Source organism: Oncorhynchus tshawytscha, linkage group LG02, assembly GCF_018296145.1.
Source record: "Oncorhynchus tshawytscha isolate Ot180627B linkage group LG02, Otsh_v2.0, whole genome shotgun sequence".
Taxonomy (NCBI): Eukaryota; Metazoa; Chordata; class Actinopteri; order Salmoniformes; family Salmonidae; genus Oncorhynchus; species Oncorhynchus tshawytscha.
Genome location: NC_056430.1, coordinates 50,806,418 through 50,822,749, shown reverse-complemented (window position 1 = coordinate 50,822,749; position 16,332 = coordinate 50,806,418). Strand labels below are relative to the sequence as shown.

Genomic DNA, 16,332 nt, shown 5'->3' with positions numbered 1-16,332 from the left:
GAGGTGAGTTCCCTCGGCGTCCACATCACTGAGGACTTGAAATGAACCAACACCACCACTCTTGTCAAGAGGGCACAACAACGTCTCTACTTCCTAAGGCGGCTGAAGAATTTCAGCATGCTACCCTGGGTCCTCTCCAAATACTACCACTGCACCATTGAGAGCGTCCTGACCGGTTGCATCGCAGCCTGGTACGGTAATTGCTCCGTCCACAACCACAAGGCCCAACAAGCGGGTGGTGAAGATGACCCAGTACACCACTGGGACCGTGCTCCCACCCATCCAGGACATCAACTTGAAACGATTCTTGAGATAGGCCCACAGCATCATCAAGGACCACACACACCACAGCCATGAGCTGTTTACTCCCTAACCGTAGGGCCTACGATATTGGAGGATGAGGTCTGATAGAAACTGTCACTGAGCCTGTTGGTATCTACAAGCCATCAGTCTGCTGAACACTTGAACTGGACAGACCACATGCTCTGATTCTCCGCACCTTAGCACACATGCACTCACTCATGCACACAGGCACTGCTACCAGACTCTTCTTATGATTGCTATATACTGCACAATTTAATCACTTGCTCTGCCCCCCAAACATGTTTAAATATTGGACTCTAAATTGTGCCTTCCTGTATTATACTTATGCTAAAATATTTATTATAAACTGAGTGGTTCGAGCCCTGAATGCCGATTGGCTGAAAGCCATGGTATACCACGGGCATGACAAAAACATTCATTTTTACTGAATTACGTTTGTAACTAGTTTATAATAGCAATAAGGCATCTCGGGGGTTTGTGGTATATTGCCAATATACCACAGCTAAGGGCTGTAACCAGGCACTTAGCGTTGCGTCGTATACCTCAGCCGTGGTATATTGGCCATATACCACACCCCCTCGGGCCTTATTGCTTAATTATATTCTATTGAGTGATTTACTTTTGTATTCTTTTATTATACATTTTCGTTGCATTATCGAGAAGAAACCTGCAAGTAAGCATTTCATTCAATGGTGTATACAATGCGTATCCCATACATGTGACTATACGAAAGAAAAGCAGAGCAAATCCCCCAATACATGTTCCTTCATTCGCCAGCAGCTACCAGCTACACCTCACCAGCCTGAGACATGCATACACATAGCTCCCTCTGAGTCTAAAGCCCCGGGAGGATCCCACCCCTAGAGAGGTGTTATATCCCCCCTTACCTTCCCTGTCATCCTGGTCTTCAGTTTAAAATGGCAGCACTCTCTATACAGGCAGTTACAGGTCTCACACAGGAGTGGGAGATTTAATTGTGGTTATTTAATTGAACAAACAAATTAATTTAAATAAGGTAGATGTCTGCTTTTAATTGTGTTATCCATGTACTGTATGATGATGAGCAAGACAGCACCAACACATCTGGCACTCAGGCTAGCATGACGCTCAGTTTGTTATCTTGTTTTGTGTCATTTCTAACTTCCCACCGTCTCTTTAATTCAAACAGGAACCTGCTGAATATGGACACTTTCTCCAAATCAGACCCTGGTATGTGTTGCATGTTTTACAAGGGTTGCAAAGCCTTTCTTCTAAACACTTACAAATTATTATGAAAAGCTTATAACCAGGGTTGGGGTTAATTCCATTTCAATGAAAAATGTTAAGTCAAAATGTATATCAAATTCCAATTCCAAATTTTCCTCATTGAAAAGCATTAAAGATCTTTTGAATTTCAGTATACTTCCTGAATTGACTGGTATTAAAATGGAATTGTCCCCAACCCTGCTTATAACAATGCCATTTCATCTTCTGCATAGCATGTATACCATATATGACATTGTACTGTTCCAATTCAAATATCGCAAAGTAGAACAATTGAACGGATTCCATCATACTCCAAATACCAAGATGCGGGCATGTGCAGAAATAGGGCTTCACCTGTGCAGATCACATGCCCCTTTGCCCTTCCAATCTCCAAAATACATATACAGTACCAGTCAAAAGTTTGCACACACCTACTCATTCAAGGGTTTTTCTTTATTTTTACTTTTTTCTACATTGTAGAATAATAGTGAAGACATCAAAAATATGAAATAACACATATGGAATCATGTAGTAACCAAATAAGACAACCAGTTTTTATAGCCTTTAGCCGTACCCTTATCCTACTCCTCCTCTGTTCCTCTGGTGATGTAGAGTTTAATCCAGGCTCTGCAGTGCCTAGCTCCACTCCCATTCCCCAGGCCCTCACATTTGTTGACTTCTGTACACATAAAAGCCGTGGTTTCATGCATGTTATTAACATTAGAAGCCTCCTCCCTAAGTTTGTTTTATTCACTGCTTTAGCACACTCTGCCAACCCGGGTGTCCAAGCCGTGTCTGAATCCTGGCTTAGGAAGGCTACCAAAAATCCTGAAATTTCCATCCCTAACTATAACATTTTCCGCCAAGATAGAACTGCCAAATGGGGTGGAGTTGCAATGTACTGCAGAGTTCTGTCATACTATCCAGGTCTGTGCCCAAACAATTCGAGCTTCTACTTCTAAAAATCCACATTTCCAGAAACAAGTCTCTCACCGTTTCCGCTTGTTATAAACCCCCTTCAGCCCTCAGCTGTGCCCTGGACACCATATGTGAATTGATTGCCCCCCATCTATCTTCAGAGCTCGTACTGTTAGGTGACCACCTAAACTGGGACATACTTAACACCCCTTAACACCCTGTCCTACAATCTAAGCTAGATGCCCTCAATCTCACACAAATTATCAATGAACCTACCAGGTACACCCCACCAAACCTCCAAACGAGCTTCAATGCCATACAACTCTCGTTCCGTAGCCTCCAACTGCTCTTAAATGCAAGTAAAACTAAATGCATGCTCTTCAACCGATCGCTGCCCGCACCTGCCTGCCTGTCCATCATCCCTACTCTGAATGGGTCTGACTTAGAATATGTGGACAACTACAAATACCTAGGTGTCTGGTTAGACTGTAAACTATTTCGCAACAAAGCATCCTTCACTCATGCTGCGAAACATACCCTCGTAAAACTGACTATTGTCACGCCCTGGTCGAAGTATTTTGTGGTGTTGGTATTGGGATTGTAGCTTAGTGGGGTATCTAGCAAAGTCTATGGCTGTCTGGAGTGGTTCTCAATCAGAGGCAGGTGTTTATCGTTGTCTCTGATTGGGAACCATATTTAGGCAGCCATATTATTTGAGTTCGTCGTGAGTGATTGTCCTTAGTGTCCTTGTTCCTGTCTATGTGTTAGGTTACACAAGTATAGGCTGTTTCGGTTTTTCGTTGCGTTTATTGTTTTTGTAAGTTCGTGTTTCTTTATTATTAAATAAACATGGATTGCAATAGTCACGCTGCATTTTGGTCCGATCCTTGCTACACCTCCTCGTCCGAGGAGATAGAAGAAAGCCGTTACAGAATCACCCACGGCAAACGGACCAAGCAGCGTGTCAACAGGCAGGAGCAGCCCAAAGAGGAGATGCGCAATAAGGATTTCTGGACATGGGAGGAAATCCTCGACGGGAGAGGACCCTGGGCTAAACCAGGGGAGTGTAGCCGCCCAAAGGTGCAGCAGGAGAAGAGGCAACAGGAGCAGCCCAAAGAGGAGGACAGTATGGACTATACTTCTTGGGAGGAGATAGACAGGTGGGCGGTCGACCCAGGGAGAGTGCCGGTGCCCGCCTGGGATTCGATGGAGCAGTGCGCAGAAGGTTATCAGAGAATGGAGTTGGCGAAGCAAGCATGGCGGCGCGGACGGAAGCCCGAGAGTCAGCCCCAAAAATGTATTGGGGGGGGACTCACATGGAGTATGGCTATGCCAGGTAGGAGACCTGCGCAAACTCCCTGTGCTTACCGGGGGGCTAGAGAGACCGGGCAGGCACCGTGTTATGCAGTGGTGCGCACGGTGTCCCCAATGCGGGTGCATAGCCCGGTGCGGTATATTCCAGCTCCGCGTATCGGCCGGGCTAGAGTGGGCATCGAGCCAGGTAAGGTTGGGCAGGCTCGGTGCTCAAGAGCTCCAGTGCGCCTGCACGGTCCGGTCTATCCAGTACCACCTCCACACACCAGCCCTCCGGTGGTAGCTCCCCGCACCAGGCTTCCTGTGCATGTCCTCGGTTCAGTACCACCAGTGCCAGCACCACGCATCAGGCCTACAGTGCGCCTCGCCTCTCCAGCGCTGCCGGAGCCTTTCTCCTCTCCTGCGCTGCCGGAGTCTTCCGCCTGTTCAGCGCAGCCAGAGCCTTCCTTCTCTACAGCGCTGCTTGAGTCTCCCGCCTGTTCAGCGCAGCCAGAGCTGCCAGTCTGCATGGAGCAGCCAGAGCTGTCAGTCTGCATGGAGCAGCCAGAGATGTCAGTCTGCATGGAGCAGCCAGAGTTGTCAGTCTGCATGAAGCAGCCAGAGCTGCCAGTCTGCAAGGAGCTGCCAGTCTGCAAGGAGCTGCCAGTCTGCAAGGAGCAGCCAGAGCTGCCAGCCTGCATGGAGCAGTCAGAGTTGTCAGTCTGCATGAAGCAGCCAGAGATGTCAGTCTGCATGAAGCAGCCAGAGATGCCAGTCTGCAAGGAGCTGCCAGTCTGCAAGGAGCTGCCAGTCTGCAAGGAGCTGCCAGTCTGCACGGAGCTGTCAGTCTGCAAGGAGCTGCCAGTCTGCAAGGAGCTGCCAGTCTGCAAGGAGCTGCCAGTCTGCACGGAGCTGTCAGTCTGCAAGGAGCTGTCAGTCTGCAAGGAGCTGCCAGTCTGTAAGGAGCTGCCAGTCTGCACGGAGCCGCCAGAGCTGCCAGTCTATAAGAAGCCGCCAGAGCTGTCAGCCTACATGGAGCAGCCAGAGCCGCCAGTCAGCGTGGAGCAGCCAGAGCCGCCAGTCAGCATGGAGCAGCCAGATCTTTCAGTCTGCCAGGATCCGCCAGTCAGCCAGACTCTTCCAGATCTGCCAGTCAACCAGACTCTTCCAGATCTGCCAGTCAACCAGACTCTTCCAGATCTGCCAGTCAACCAGACTCTTCCAGATCTGCCAGTCAACCAGACTCTTCCAGATCTGCCAGTCAACCAGACTCTTCCAGATCTGCCAGTCAACCAGACTCTTCCACATCTGCTAGTCAACCAGACTCTTCCAGATCTGCCAGAACTGTCAGTCGGCCAGGATCCGCCAGTCAGCCAGGATCCGCCAGATCCGCCAGTCAGCCAGGATCTGCCAGTCAGCCAGGATCTGCCAGTCAGCCAGGATCTGCTGAGACCACCAGCCAGCCAGGATCTGGTAGATCTATCTACCTGCCTGAGCTTCCTCTCACTCCTGAGCTTCCTCTCACTCCTGAGCTTCCTCTCACTCCTGAGCTTCCTCTCACTCCCGAGCTTTCTCTCACTCCCGAGCTTCACTCCCGAGCTCTCACGCCCGAGCTTCCCCTCAGTCCCGAGCTGCCTCAGTCCCGAGCTGCCCTTCAGTCCCGATCTGCTCCTCAGTCCAGTGGGGTTCTGGGTGAGGACTACTAGGCCATGGTCGGCGGCGAGGGTGGACTATCCAGGGACGCGAGGAGAGGGGACTAAGACATTGACTGAGTGGGGTCCACGTCCCGCGCCGGAGCCGCCACCATGGACAGACGCCCACCCGGACCCTCCCTATTGTTTTGAGGTGCGTTCGGGAGTCCGCACCTTAGGGGGGGGGGTGGGGGTTCTGTCACGCCCTGGTCGAAGTATTTTGTGTTTATCTTCATGTATTGGGTCAGGCCAGGGTGTGGCATGGGGTTTTTGTATTGTGGTGTGTTTTGTCTTGGGGTTTTGGTGTTGGTATTGGTATTGTAGCTTAGTGGACTATCTAGCAAAGTCTATGGCTGTCTGGAGTGGTTCTCAATCAGAGGCAGGTGTTTATCGTTGTCTCTGATTGGGAACCATATTTAGGCAGCCATATTCTTTGAGTTTGTTGTGGGTGATTGTCCTTAGTGTCCTTGTTCCTGTCTATGTGTTAGGTTACACAAGTATAGGCTGTTTCGGTTTTTCGTTACGTTTATTGTTTTTGTAAGTTCGTGTTTCTTTATTATTAAATAAACATGGATTGCAATAGTCACGCTGCATTTTGGTCCGATACTTGCTACACCTCCTTGTCCGAGGAGGAGATAGAAGAAAGCCGTTACAACTATCCTATCGATCCTTGACTTTGGATCAACAAATTGAATGCAGTCTATCATTCATCTGTTTTGTCACCAAAGCCCCAAATACTACCCACCACTGCGACCTGTATGCTCTCGTTGGCTGGCCCTCACTTCATATTCGTCGCCAAACCCACTGGCTCCAGGTCATCTATGAGTCTTTGCTAGGTAAAGCCACACCTTATCTCAGCTCACTGGTCACCATAGCAGCACCCACCCGTAGCAACGTGCCCCTGCAGGTATATTTCAAGGAAAATAAAGACCTGGAAAATAAACCCTCCTCCTCACAGCTGCCCATGTCCCTTATTGTTGATGATGTGGTTGTTACTGACAAGGAACGTATGGCTGAGCTCTTTAATCACTTCATATGGAGAAAGTAAATGCCTCTTTCACCCCAGCTGCCAAACTAACCCTGATTCAGAGGACCATCCTACCCATACTAGATTAGGCGCCTGAATACTTTCCGAATTGCATTATTTTATGGCCGGTTATGACACCTACATAAGAGTGTCAAAAGCCACATTTATTCAAATGTGTTTTCCCTGGCAAGAAGTTTGCTTTGATTTTAAAGTTGGTTTCTTAAGCCCTTTGTTATTTTTGTAATGCATCCTTTACATGTCTTTTTCCACTCATATTTTAAATAACTTGTAGAAAATATGGCACTGTCAAGAAGCATTTTGACCATCATAATCATATAAGCCACATAGGCGTATCACATACATGGCCTTATGTCAGTCAGCAGTCAAAAAGAGAGTTGTCTTGTCCTGGTCATTCAATCTTCTCCTGCATTCACCCCACTCATCAGAAATGGAGCATTGGGGTAGATGCTTGTCTGACATCAATGTGTGCGCAATTACAATGATAACTGAATATGTTCAATCAAGAAAATGTTTCATAACATAAACATACTGTTGACAAGCAGGCTATGGTGTAATGGAATGTTTTACCTTGTGTGGTAGCTTTTGTGAGTTTTGAAACTCTTATGTTTGTGTCATAACCAGCCATAAATTTACCGTGGTAGATTTTGTAGGTTTTGAGACTCATGTAGGTGTCATAACCAGCCTTACAATAACTCAATATATGTCACAACAGGTGTAAATATGTGTCATGACAGTGTTATGATCCTATTATGAATGACAGGCTATGACAAGTTGTGTCAAGTAAAGTGTTACCAAATTCACTGCTCAACTAAGGGACCTTACAGATAATATGTCAGAAATGAGGTGTTCATTCAAATATCATGTGAAAAAGTATAATTGTACACAGAGTCCATGCAACTCATGACTTGATAAGCACATTTTGAATCCTGAACTTATTTAGGCTTTGCCATAACAAAGGGGTTGAGTACTTATTGTCTCAAGACATATCAGCTATTCATTTGTAATTAATTTGGAAAAAATTCTGAAAACATAATTCTACTTTGACATTATGGGGTAATATGTGTCGGCCAGTGACACAAAATCACAATTTAATCCATTTAATATTCAGGCTGTGACACAACAAAATGTGGAAAAAGTCAAGGGGTGTAAATACTTCCTGAAGGCGCTGTATGCTTCAAAACCAAAAGTTGCATGTCTTGATCGTTGACCAATGACAGTCATTAGCATTGGCGCGCAAAGGCGGGCACGCATATCAAATCAAAGTTTACTTGTCACGTGCGCCGAATATAACTTACAGGCCCTAACCAACAGTGCAAATTTGAAGTAAAAAATAGCTATTAGGTGAACAATAGATAAGTAAAGAAATAAAAAACAACAGTAAAAAGACAGTGAAAAAAACAGTGAGGAGGCTATATACAGTAGCGAGGCTATATACAGTAGCGAGGCTATTTACAGGCACCGGTTAGTCGGGCTAATTGAGGTGGCATGTATAAGAATGTATTGTTAAAGTGACTATGCATATATGATAAACAGAGGGTAGCTGCAGTGTAAAAGAGTGGTTGGAGTTGAGTGGGTGTGGGGCACAATGCAAATAGTCCGGGTAGCCATTTCATTACCTGTTCAGGAGTCTTATGGCTTGGAGGTAAAAGCTGTTGAGAAGCCTTTTGGTCCTAGACTTGGCGCTCCGGTAGCGCTTGCTATCCAGATAAGTGCCCAGAAAGAACTTGTTTAATTTCCTCAAGTTTTGCCTGGGAAAAACAGCAAAGGCCAATGTATAACATCCGTATAAAATATAGTTTAGCAATCTACTACTGACTCATCTTTGCCAGAACAATAGGCTACCTGCCGATTTGATTGATAATTTTCATATTTCAGTATATGCTCCATGTTATTGAGGTCTATACTGAAAAAAAAATATAAACGCAACATGCAACACTTTCAAAGATTTGACTGAGTTACAGTTCATATAAGGAAATCAGTCAATTGAAATAAATTCATTAGGCTTACACATGACTGGGAATACAGATATGCATCTGTTGGTCACAGAACCAGTCAGTATCTGGTGTGACCACCATTTGCCTCATGCAGCGCAACACATCTCCTTCGCATAGAGTTGATCAGGCTGTTGATTGTGGCCTGTGGAATGTTATCATCCTCCTCTTCAATAGCTGTGTGAAGTTGCTGGATTTTTGCGGGAACTGGAACGCGCTGTCGTACACGTCCATTCCGAGCATCCCAAAATTGCTCAATGGGTGACATATCTGGTGAGTATGCAGGCTATGGAAGAACTGGGAGATTTTCAGCTTCCAGGAATTGTGTACAGATCTTCGTGACATGGGGCTGTGCATTATCATGCTGAAACATGAGGTGATGGCGGCGGATGAATGGCCTCAGGATCTCATCACGGTATTTCTGTGCATTCAAATCGCCATCGATAAAATGCAATTGTGTTCATTGTCCGTAGTTTATGCCTGCCCATACCATAACCCCACCGCCACCATGGGGCAGTCTCTTCACAACGCTGACAACAGCAAACCGCTCGCCCACACGACGCCATACACGCTGTCAGCCATCTGCCCAGTACAGTTGAAACTGTGATTCATCTGTGAAGAGCACACTTATCTCCAGCATGCCAGTGGCCATTGAAGGTGAGCATTTGCCCACTGAAATCAGTTACAAAGCCGAACTGCAGTCAGGTCAAGACCAATGTTCCCTCTAAGCTGCGTGCCTGCGTGGGCGCACAGCTCCCCGGGACTGCTATGCAGATGAAATATCAGCCTGCACAGAGAAGCACGATATTGAACCTCACTCAGTTTCTAGAGGTTTCCCCTTAGTTAACACGATCAATGTTTCCCTTTATTGTGGGAATTGTGATCGAATCAACTCAATATTTAGTATGGCTTAATTTGCAAAACTAAAACTAACTATGCGAGAGATTTTTGTTGTAGGCAGAACACATCATAGTAAGATTCTATTGCATTGGCACGCGTGACTCCGTGCTCTACACAGACCTGTGCGGCATAACCAATCAGAGCTGCAGTAGGCCTATATGCAAATTGACCATTGCCATATATGGATCTGTGCCATTCACTTTGAACTGGATTGTTTACAGCATGAGTAGTCGTGAGTAGATGCGCTTGTTTTGAGATCAAAGCGAGAGCTGCATGTAGCCACGTGTGCACATTTGTTCATATCCTTTGCTAGTTAGTGAGTTGTTAGCCCAGTTATAGATCATTTGCAGTCAGCAATGGGGGAGTGATTGCTTCCTGCAAGAGCGCAAAATGTGTACATTTCTAGACATTTGACAGCGAGTCAGGTAAAGAGTTTTTTTTGTCTTAGTGTTGTATTTGGAGACAGTCTTGAATAAGCTGAATCTCTGTAATAATGGTATGGGAATAATAATGCATAATATTTTGTAAAGTGGTTACTTGCATCAAACAACAACAACATTATCAGTCACCTCCTTGCCTGAAGGACAAGTGGATAAACATAATAATGTCAAGCCCTGCATGTTTTTTTCAAAAGTCTCAAGGAATGTAAGCATACATTAAACAACACACATTGGCTGCTACTGTAGGCTGAATGACAGAACAGCTATTTCCATGTTAAAATGTTATGGGATACATTTTCTCTTGTTTTTGATGGTGGGCCACTCTCGTAGGCCTCCATTATGATCAAATAGCCACAATAGCCAACTTAAAAAAATACCTTCCTTTATTATTCCCCGCAAACCCTACCACCGCTCCCTCAATTGGAGTAAACTAATAAACAGTAACACTTAGGCTTCTACTTCCAGCTTATACACACTATAAACATTTTACAATAGTTATATATATATTCTTTTTTTTGTCCTGGCCTTCCTCTATTTTTGATGTTCATCCAGTTTGATTTCTATTTGCCATATATTTTTAACTGTGCTATTTCAGTAAAAGTTTTGAACCAATATACATTTTACAGGCCTGATATGTTTTACATTGGTTATCTTTGTTATTTGTCCCACCCTACAGGTCCATTCAACCGCTCCCATCTATCTCTTAACACCATCCATACTGGATTTCTAATTTCCATATATTTTTCAACTGTGCTGTGATGCTTCAAAAGTACTCAACCTTTCTATTCTCATAGTTACTATATATTGTAAAATAAAGATAAACATTTTTGCTAAAATAATTATTATATTATTGATCGATTGACTATGACTTTTTTTAAATCACCCAGTACTAGCTGTAGTGTTAGCTCTAGGTCAATGTTGCAATTCTTCAGTCATTCCTGGACCTGAGACCAAAAAGGAGCTACATATGGACAGTACCAAAATAAATGATCTAAGGACTGCCTCCTCGCAGCAAAATCTGCAGAGCTTGGAAGATTGTATCCCCCATATACTGTATATAACATTATATTGGTTGCAAGAATGTTGTATAGTAATTTAAATGGAAAAATGCTAAGTTTTGAAAACAGCATTGTTTTGCGTGTCAATTGATAAACCATGTGCCATGGAATCGGTACATTGAAAATCTCTTCCCAAATATTTTGCAATTTATATGGCACAGCTGTCAATTTATTTGGTCCTTAAATGAAACTGGTATATATATGTTTATTTATCACCATTTTCTTTAACCATTTTTGGTCTTCAATGCAGGGCCAACAGACAAGTTCCTTACTATTTCCTCCTTCCACTTGCCTCTTCCATTTTTGTGGTAATGTTGCAAGTAGTTGGTTGTAATTTTGGGTAGAGCAGACATTTACATTTACAGTCTCTGTTGGCTGCATGTGTGACATAACTCCACCAGTCCTGTTTATGATATCATTTACAAAGATTATACTTTAAAAACATTGTTCAAATATTTTAAAAAACAAGTTTAACCACAATATTTGTTGTATTATTTGTTCTGTCTTTTCAGGTGGATTCAACTGAAATTGCAACCAACTTTCTATGGCTTGTTAAAAAAGAACAATATTTTGGAGATGATTTCATTTTCAAATAACCAAAAGTGAGCAGCAGTAATCTGAATAAAGGGAAAAAGGCCATTCTTGAACATGAAGACATTCTTACTGATGCTTTCAGTGAGAGGTCTAATTTAATATTTAATCATTTCTGCCCTCCAAATTCATATTCATTATATAAATACGCCATTTGTCACGGTCTGACCATCGTTCGTATGTGTTTTCCTTGTTTTAGTGTTGGTCAGGACGTGAGCTGGGTGGGCATTCTATATTGTGTGTCTGGTTTGTCTATTTCTATGTTTGGCCTGATATGGTTCTCAATCAGAGGCAGGTGTTAGTCATTGTCTCTGATTGGGAACCATATTTAGGTAGCCTGTTTTGTGTTGGGTTTTGTGGGTGATTGTCCTTAGTGTCCTTGTTCCTGTCTCTGTGTTAGTTTACACAAGTATAGGCTGTTTCGGTTTTCGTTACGTTCTTTGTTTTGTAGTGTTTATAATTGATTCGTGTTTTACGTTTGTTTATTAAACATGGATCGAAATCTACACGCTGCATTTTGGTCCGACTCTCCTTCACCACAAGAGAACCGTTACAGAATCACCCACCACAACAGGACCAAGCAGCGTGTCAACAGGCAGGAGCCGCAGGAGAAGCAACAAAGGCAGCAACAGCGGCGCAATGAGGATTGGACATGGGACGATATATTGGATGGCAAGGGTTGCTACACATGGGAGGAGATCCTGGCGGGAAGGGATCGCCTTCCATGGGAACAGGTGGAGGCAGCGAGGAGAGCAGAGGCAGCTGGAGGGAGGAGCCAGCGATATGAGGGAACACGGTTGGCAAGGAAGCCCGGGAGTCAGCCCCAAAAATTTATTGCGGGGGGCTCACAGGGAGTATGGCTACGCCAGGTAGGAGACCTGCGCAAACTCCCTGTGCTTACCGGTGGGCTAGAGAGACCGGGCAGGCACCGTGTTATGCAGTGGTGCGCACGGTGTCCCCAGTGCGGGTGCATAGCCCGGTGCGGTATATTCCAGCTCCGCGTATCGGCCGGGCTAGATTGAGCGTCGAGCCAAATGCCATGAAGCCGGCTCTACGCATCTGGTCCCCAGTGCGTCTCCTTGGGCCGGCTTGCATGGCACCAGCCTTGCGCACGGTGTCCCCGGTTCGCCTGCATAGCCCAGTGCGGGCTATTCCACCTCGTTGCACTGGCAGGGCGACCGGGACCATTCAACCGGGTAAGGTTGGGCAGGCTCGGTGCTCAAGAGCTCCAGTGCGCCTGCACGGTCCGGTCTATCCAGTACCACCTCCACACCCCAGCCCTCCGGTAGCAGCTCCCCGCACCAGGCTTCCTGTGCGTGTTCTCGGTCCAGTACCACCAGTGCCAGCACCACGCATCAGGCCTACAGTGCGCCTCGCCTCTCCAGCGCTGCCGGAGTCTCCCGCCTATCTAGCGCTGTCAGAGCCTTCCTCCTCTACAGCGCTGCTGGAGTCTCCTGCCTGTTCAGCACAGCCAGAGCTGCCAGTCTGCATGGAGCAGCCAGAGCTGTCAGTCTGCATGGAGCAGCCAGAGCTGTCAGTCTGCATGAAGCGGCCAGAGCTGTCAGTCTGCATGAAGCGGCCAGAGCTGTCTGTCTGCATGAAGCGGCCAGAGCTGTCAGTCTGCATGAAGCGGCCAGAGCTGTCAGTCTGCATGAAGCGGCCAGAGCTGTCAGTCTGCATGAAGCGGCCAGAGCTGTCAGTCTGCATGAAGAGGCCAGAGCTGTCAGTCTGCATGCAGCAGCCAGAGCTGTCAGTCTGCATGGAGCAGCCAGAGATGTCAGTCTGCATGAAGCAGCCAGAGCTGTCAGTCTGCAAGGAGCTGTCAGTCTGCAAGGAGCTGTCAGTCTGCAAGGAGCTGTCAGTCTGCAAGGAGCTGTCAGTCTGCAAGGAGCTGTCAGTCTGCAAGGAGCTGTCAGTCTGCACGGAGCTGCCAGTCTGCAAGGAGCTGTCAGTCTGCAAGGAGCTGCCAGTCTGTATGGAGCGGCCAGTCTGCAAGGAGCTGCCAGTCTGCACGGAGCCGCCAGAGCTGCCAGTCTGTAAGAAGCCGCCAGAGCTGCCAGTCTGTAAGAAGCCGCCAGAGCTGTCAGCCTATATGGAGCAGCCAGAGCCGCCAGTCAGCATGGAGCAGCCAGAGCCGCCAGTCAGCATGGAGCAGCCAGAGCCGCCAGTCAGCGTGGAGCAGCCAGATCCGTCAGTCTGCCAGGATCCGCCAGTCAGCCAGACTCTTCCAGATCTGCCAGTCAGCCAGACTCTTCCAGATCTGCCAGTCAGCCAGACTCTTCCAGATCTGCCAGTCAACCAGACTCTTCCAGATCTGCCAGTCAACCAGACTCTTCCAGATCTGCCAGTCAACCAGACTCTTCCAAATCCGCCAGTCAACCAGACTCTTCCAGATCCGCCAGTCAACCAGACTCTTCCAGATGCGCCAGTCAACCAGACTCTTCCAGATCCGCCAGTCAGCCAGGATCCGCCAGTCGGCCAGGGTCAGCCAGGATCCGCCAGTCAGCCAGGATCCGCCAGTCAGCCAGGATCCGCCAGTCAGCCAGGATATGCCAGTCAGCCAGGATCTGCCGAAACCACCAGCCAGCCAGGATCTGGTAGATCCATCAACCTGCCTGAGCTTCCCCTCAGTCCCGAGCTTCCCCTCAGTCCCGAGCTTCCCCTCAGTCCCGAGCTACCCCTCAGTCCCGAGCTACCCCTCAGTCCCGAGCTGCCCCTCAGTCCCGAGCTGCCCCTCAGTCCAGTGGGGCCCGTTGTTAGGTTTCCTAGGCCAAGGTTAGCGGCGAGGGTCGCCACTCAAGGGACGTTAAGGAGGTGGACTAAGACAATTATGGAGTGGGGTCCACGTCCAGCGCCAGAGCCGCCACCGCGGGCAGATGCCCACCCAGACCCTCCCCTATAGGTTTAGGTTGTGCGTTCGGAGTCCGCACCTTGGGGGGGGGGGGAGTTCTGTCACGGTCTGACCATTGTTCGTATGTGTTTTCCTTGTTTTACTGTTGGTCAGGACGTGAGCTGGGTGGGCATTCTATGTTGTGTGTCTGGTTTGTCTATTTCTATGCTTGGCCTGATATGGTTCTCAATCAGAGGCAGGTGTTAGTCATTGTCTCTGATTGGAACCATATTTAGGTAGCCTGTTTTGTGTTGGGTTTTGTGGGTGATTGTCCTTAGTGTCCTTGTTCCTGTCTCTGTGTTAGTTTACACAAGTATAGGCTGTTTCGGTTTTCGTTACGTTCATTACGTTCTTTGTTTTGTAGTGTTTATAATTGATTCGTGTTTTACGTTTGTTTATTAAACATGGATCGAAATCTACACGCTGCATTTTGGTCCGACTCTCCTTCACCACAAGAGAACCGTTACACCATTTTAAATTTTGTCTGGCTTGCCATTCCAAATAAAATACAATATTTTTTGCTCATATAATTTAGAAAGCAGGTCGCTTGGTCACAAAACCATAAGCAAATGGTGATTTTTCCACAGATAGACAGGTGTTTTCCTTTTCATGGTAGCAATATCTTATGTTTTTGTTAACTTTCTATTAACATTTATTAGAGTGAGATCATTTCTTTCATTCGGGATATGTATACCGAGTATGTCCACATCCCTGTCAGACCATTTTATTGGTAAACTACACTGTAATTCTCCAAAATTGAAATATTCCAGACATTTATATATAAACTCCAGTCATACTTTATCAAAAGCCTTTTCAAAGTCATCTATGAAAACCAGGCCTGGTTTCCCAGATATTTCATAGTGTTCTATTGTTTCCATTACTTGTCTTATATTATCTCCAATGTGTCATCCATGTAAAAAAAAAAACCTCTCTGATTAGGATGAATAATATCTGATTTAACCTTTTTAATTCTATGCGCTAAGCATTTAGCTAGAATTTTTGCATCACAACACTGAAGTAAGAGGCCTCCAATTTTTTTAATTGACTGGATCTACTTGACCACTGTTTGAAAGTGTAACTTAAAGTGGGTACAGCCTCAGTGTTCACAGTAAACGTGCTCTGGAAGTTGTACAGAATTTTCACAACGTTCGGGTTCGCGCTCAGCAGACCTGAAATTTGCTCAGCAGACCTGAAATTTGCTCAGCTCCTATTTTTTTTTAGGGAATATTGGTAAAGACCCTGGTGAGTCTAATAAGCATGCAGCTTCCCTGAGATGGTTTCTGACAGTTAGTGCAGAAATTCTTCGGTTGTGAAAACCCACAGGTTCATCGGCTGTCCAGGTGGCTAGTCTCAGACGATCCCACACGTGAAGACGCCTGATGTGGAGGTCCTGAGCTGGCATGGTTACACATGGTCTGTGGTTGTGAGGCTGTTTGGAAGTACTTCCAAATTCTCTAAAACAACATTGGAGGAGGCTTAAGATTTCCAATAATTTCATTTTTTTATGTAGAGAACATTTTGTGCGTATGGAACATTTCTTGGATTTTTTATTTCAGTCATGTGAAATCAGCTCATGAAACATGGGACCAGCACATTTTGCATTTATATATATATTTAGTATATTTTGGAGGAGGAAATAACCTTCAAGAAGAATAGTTGGGTGACAACAGGGGGAATGAGAGCGAAGCGCTTTGGGCCACTTGTCTTTTAATTTACTATGGCCCAGGAGTGTGTGTGTGTGTCTATGTGAGTGTGTTTGTGTGGAGGCTTTTGTCTGATGTTTTGTGTCAGTGGGCCTCTGTTTGTTTGATGTGTGTGTGTGTTGTATTAGTGTCAGTGTGAGTGGATAGGAGTTTGTTTGGCTTTGATAGTGAGTCGCTCTTTGTAGACAGATGGTATACCCTCAGATCTCTGTGGTCGGACGACATGCAATATCGCCAGAA

The 16,332-nt window shown here is 46.2% G+C and overlaps 1 protein-coding gene across 1 annotated transcript in view; it reads left to right on the top strand.

Moving 5' to 3' along the window:
* LOC112267566 (copine-9) overlaps nucleotides 1-16,332 on the top strand; it is a 193,635-nt gene that overhangs the window by 24,535 nt on the left and 152,768 nt on the right. Inside the window, exon 3 of the mRNA XM_042305298.1 lies at nucleotides 1,493-1,533. Within this exon, the coding sequence (XP_042161232.1) occupies nucleotides 1,493-1,533 (41 nt within the window). The remainder of the gene's footprint in view (nucleotides 1-1,492; nucleotides 1,534-16,332) is intronic.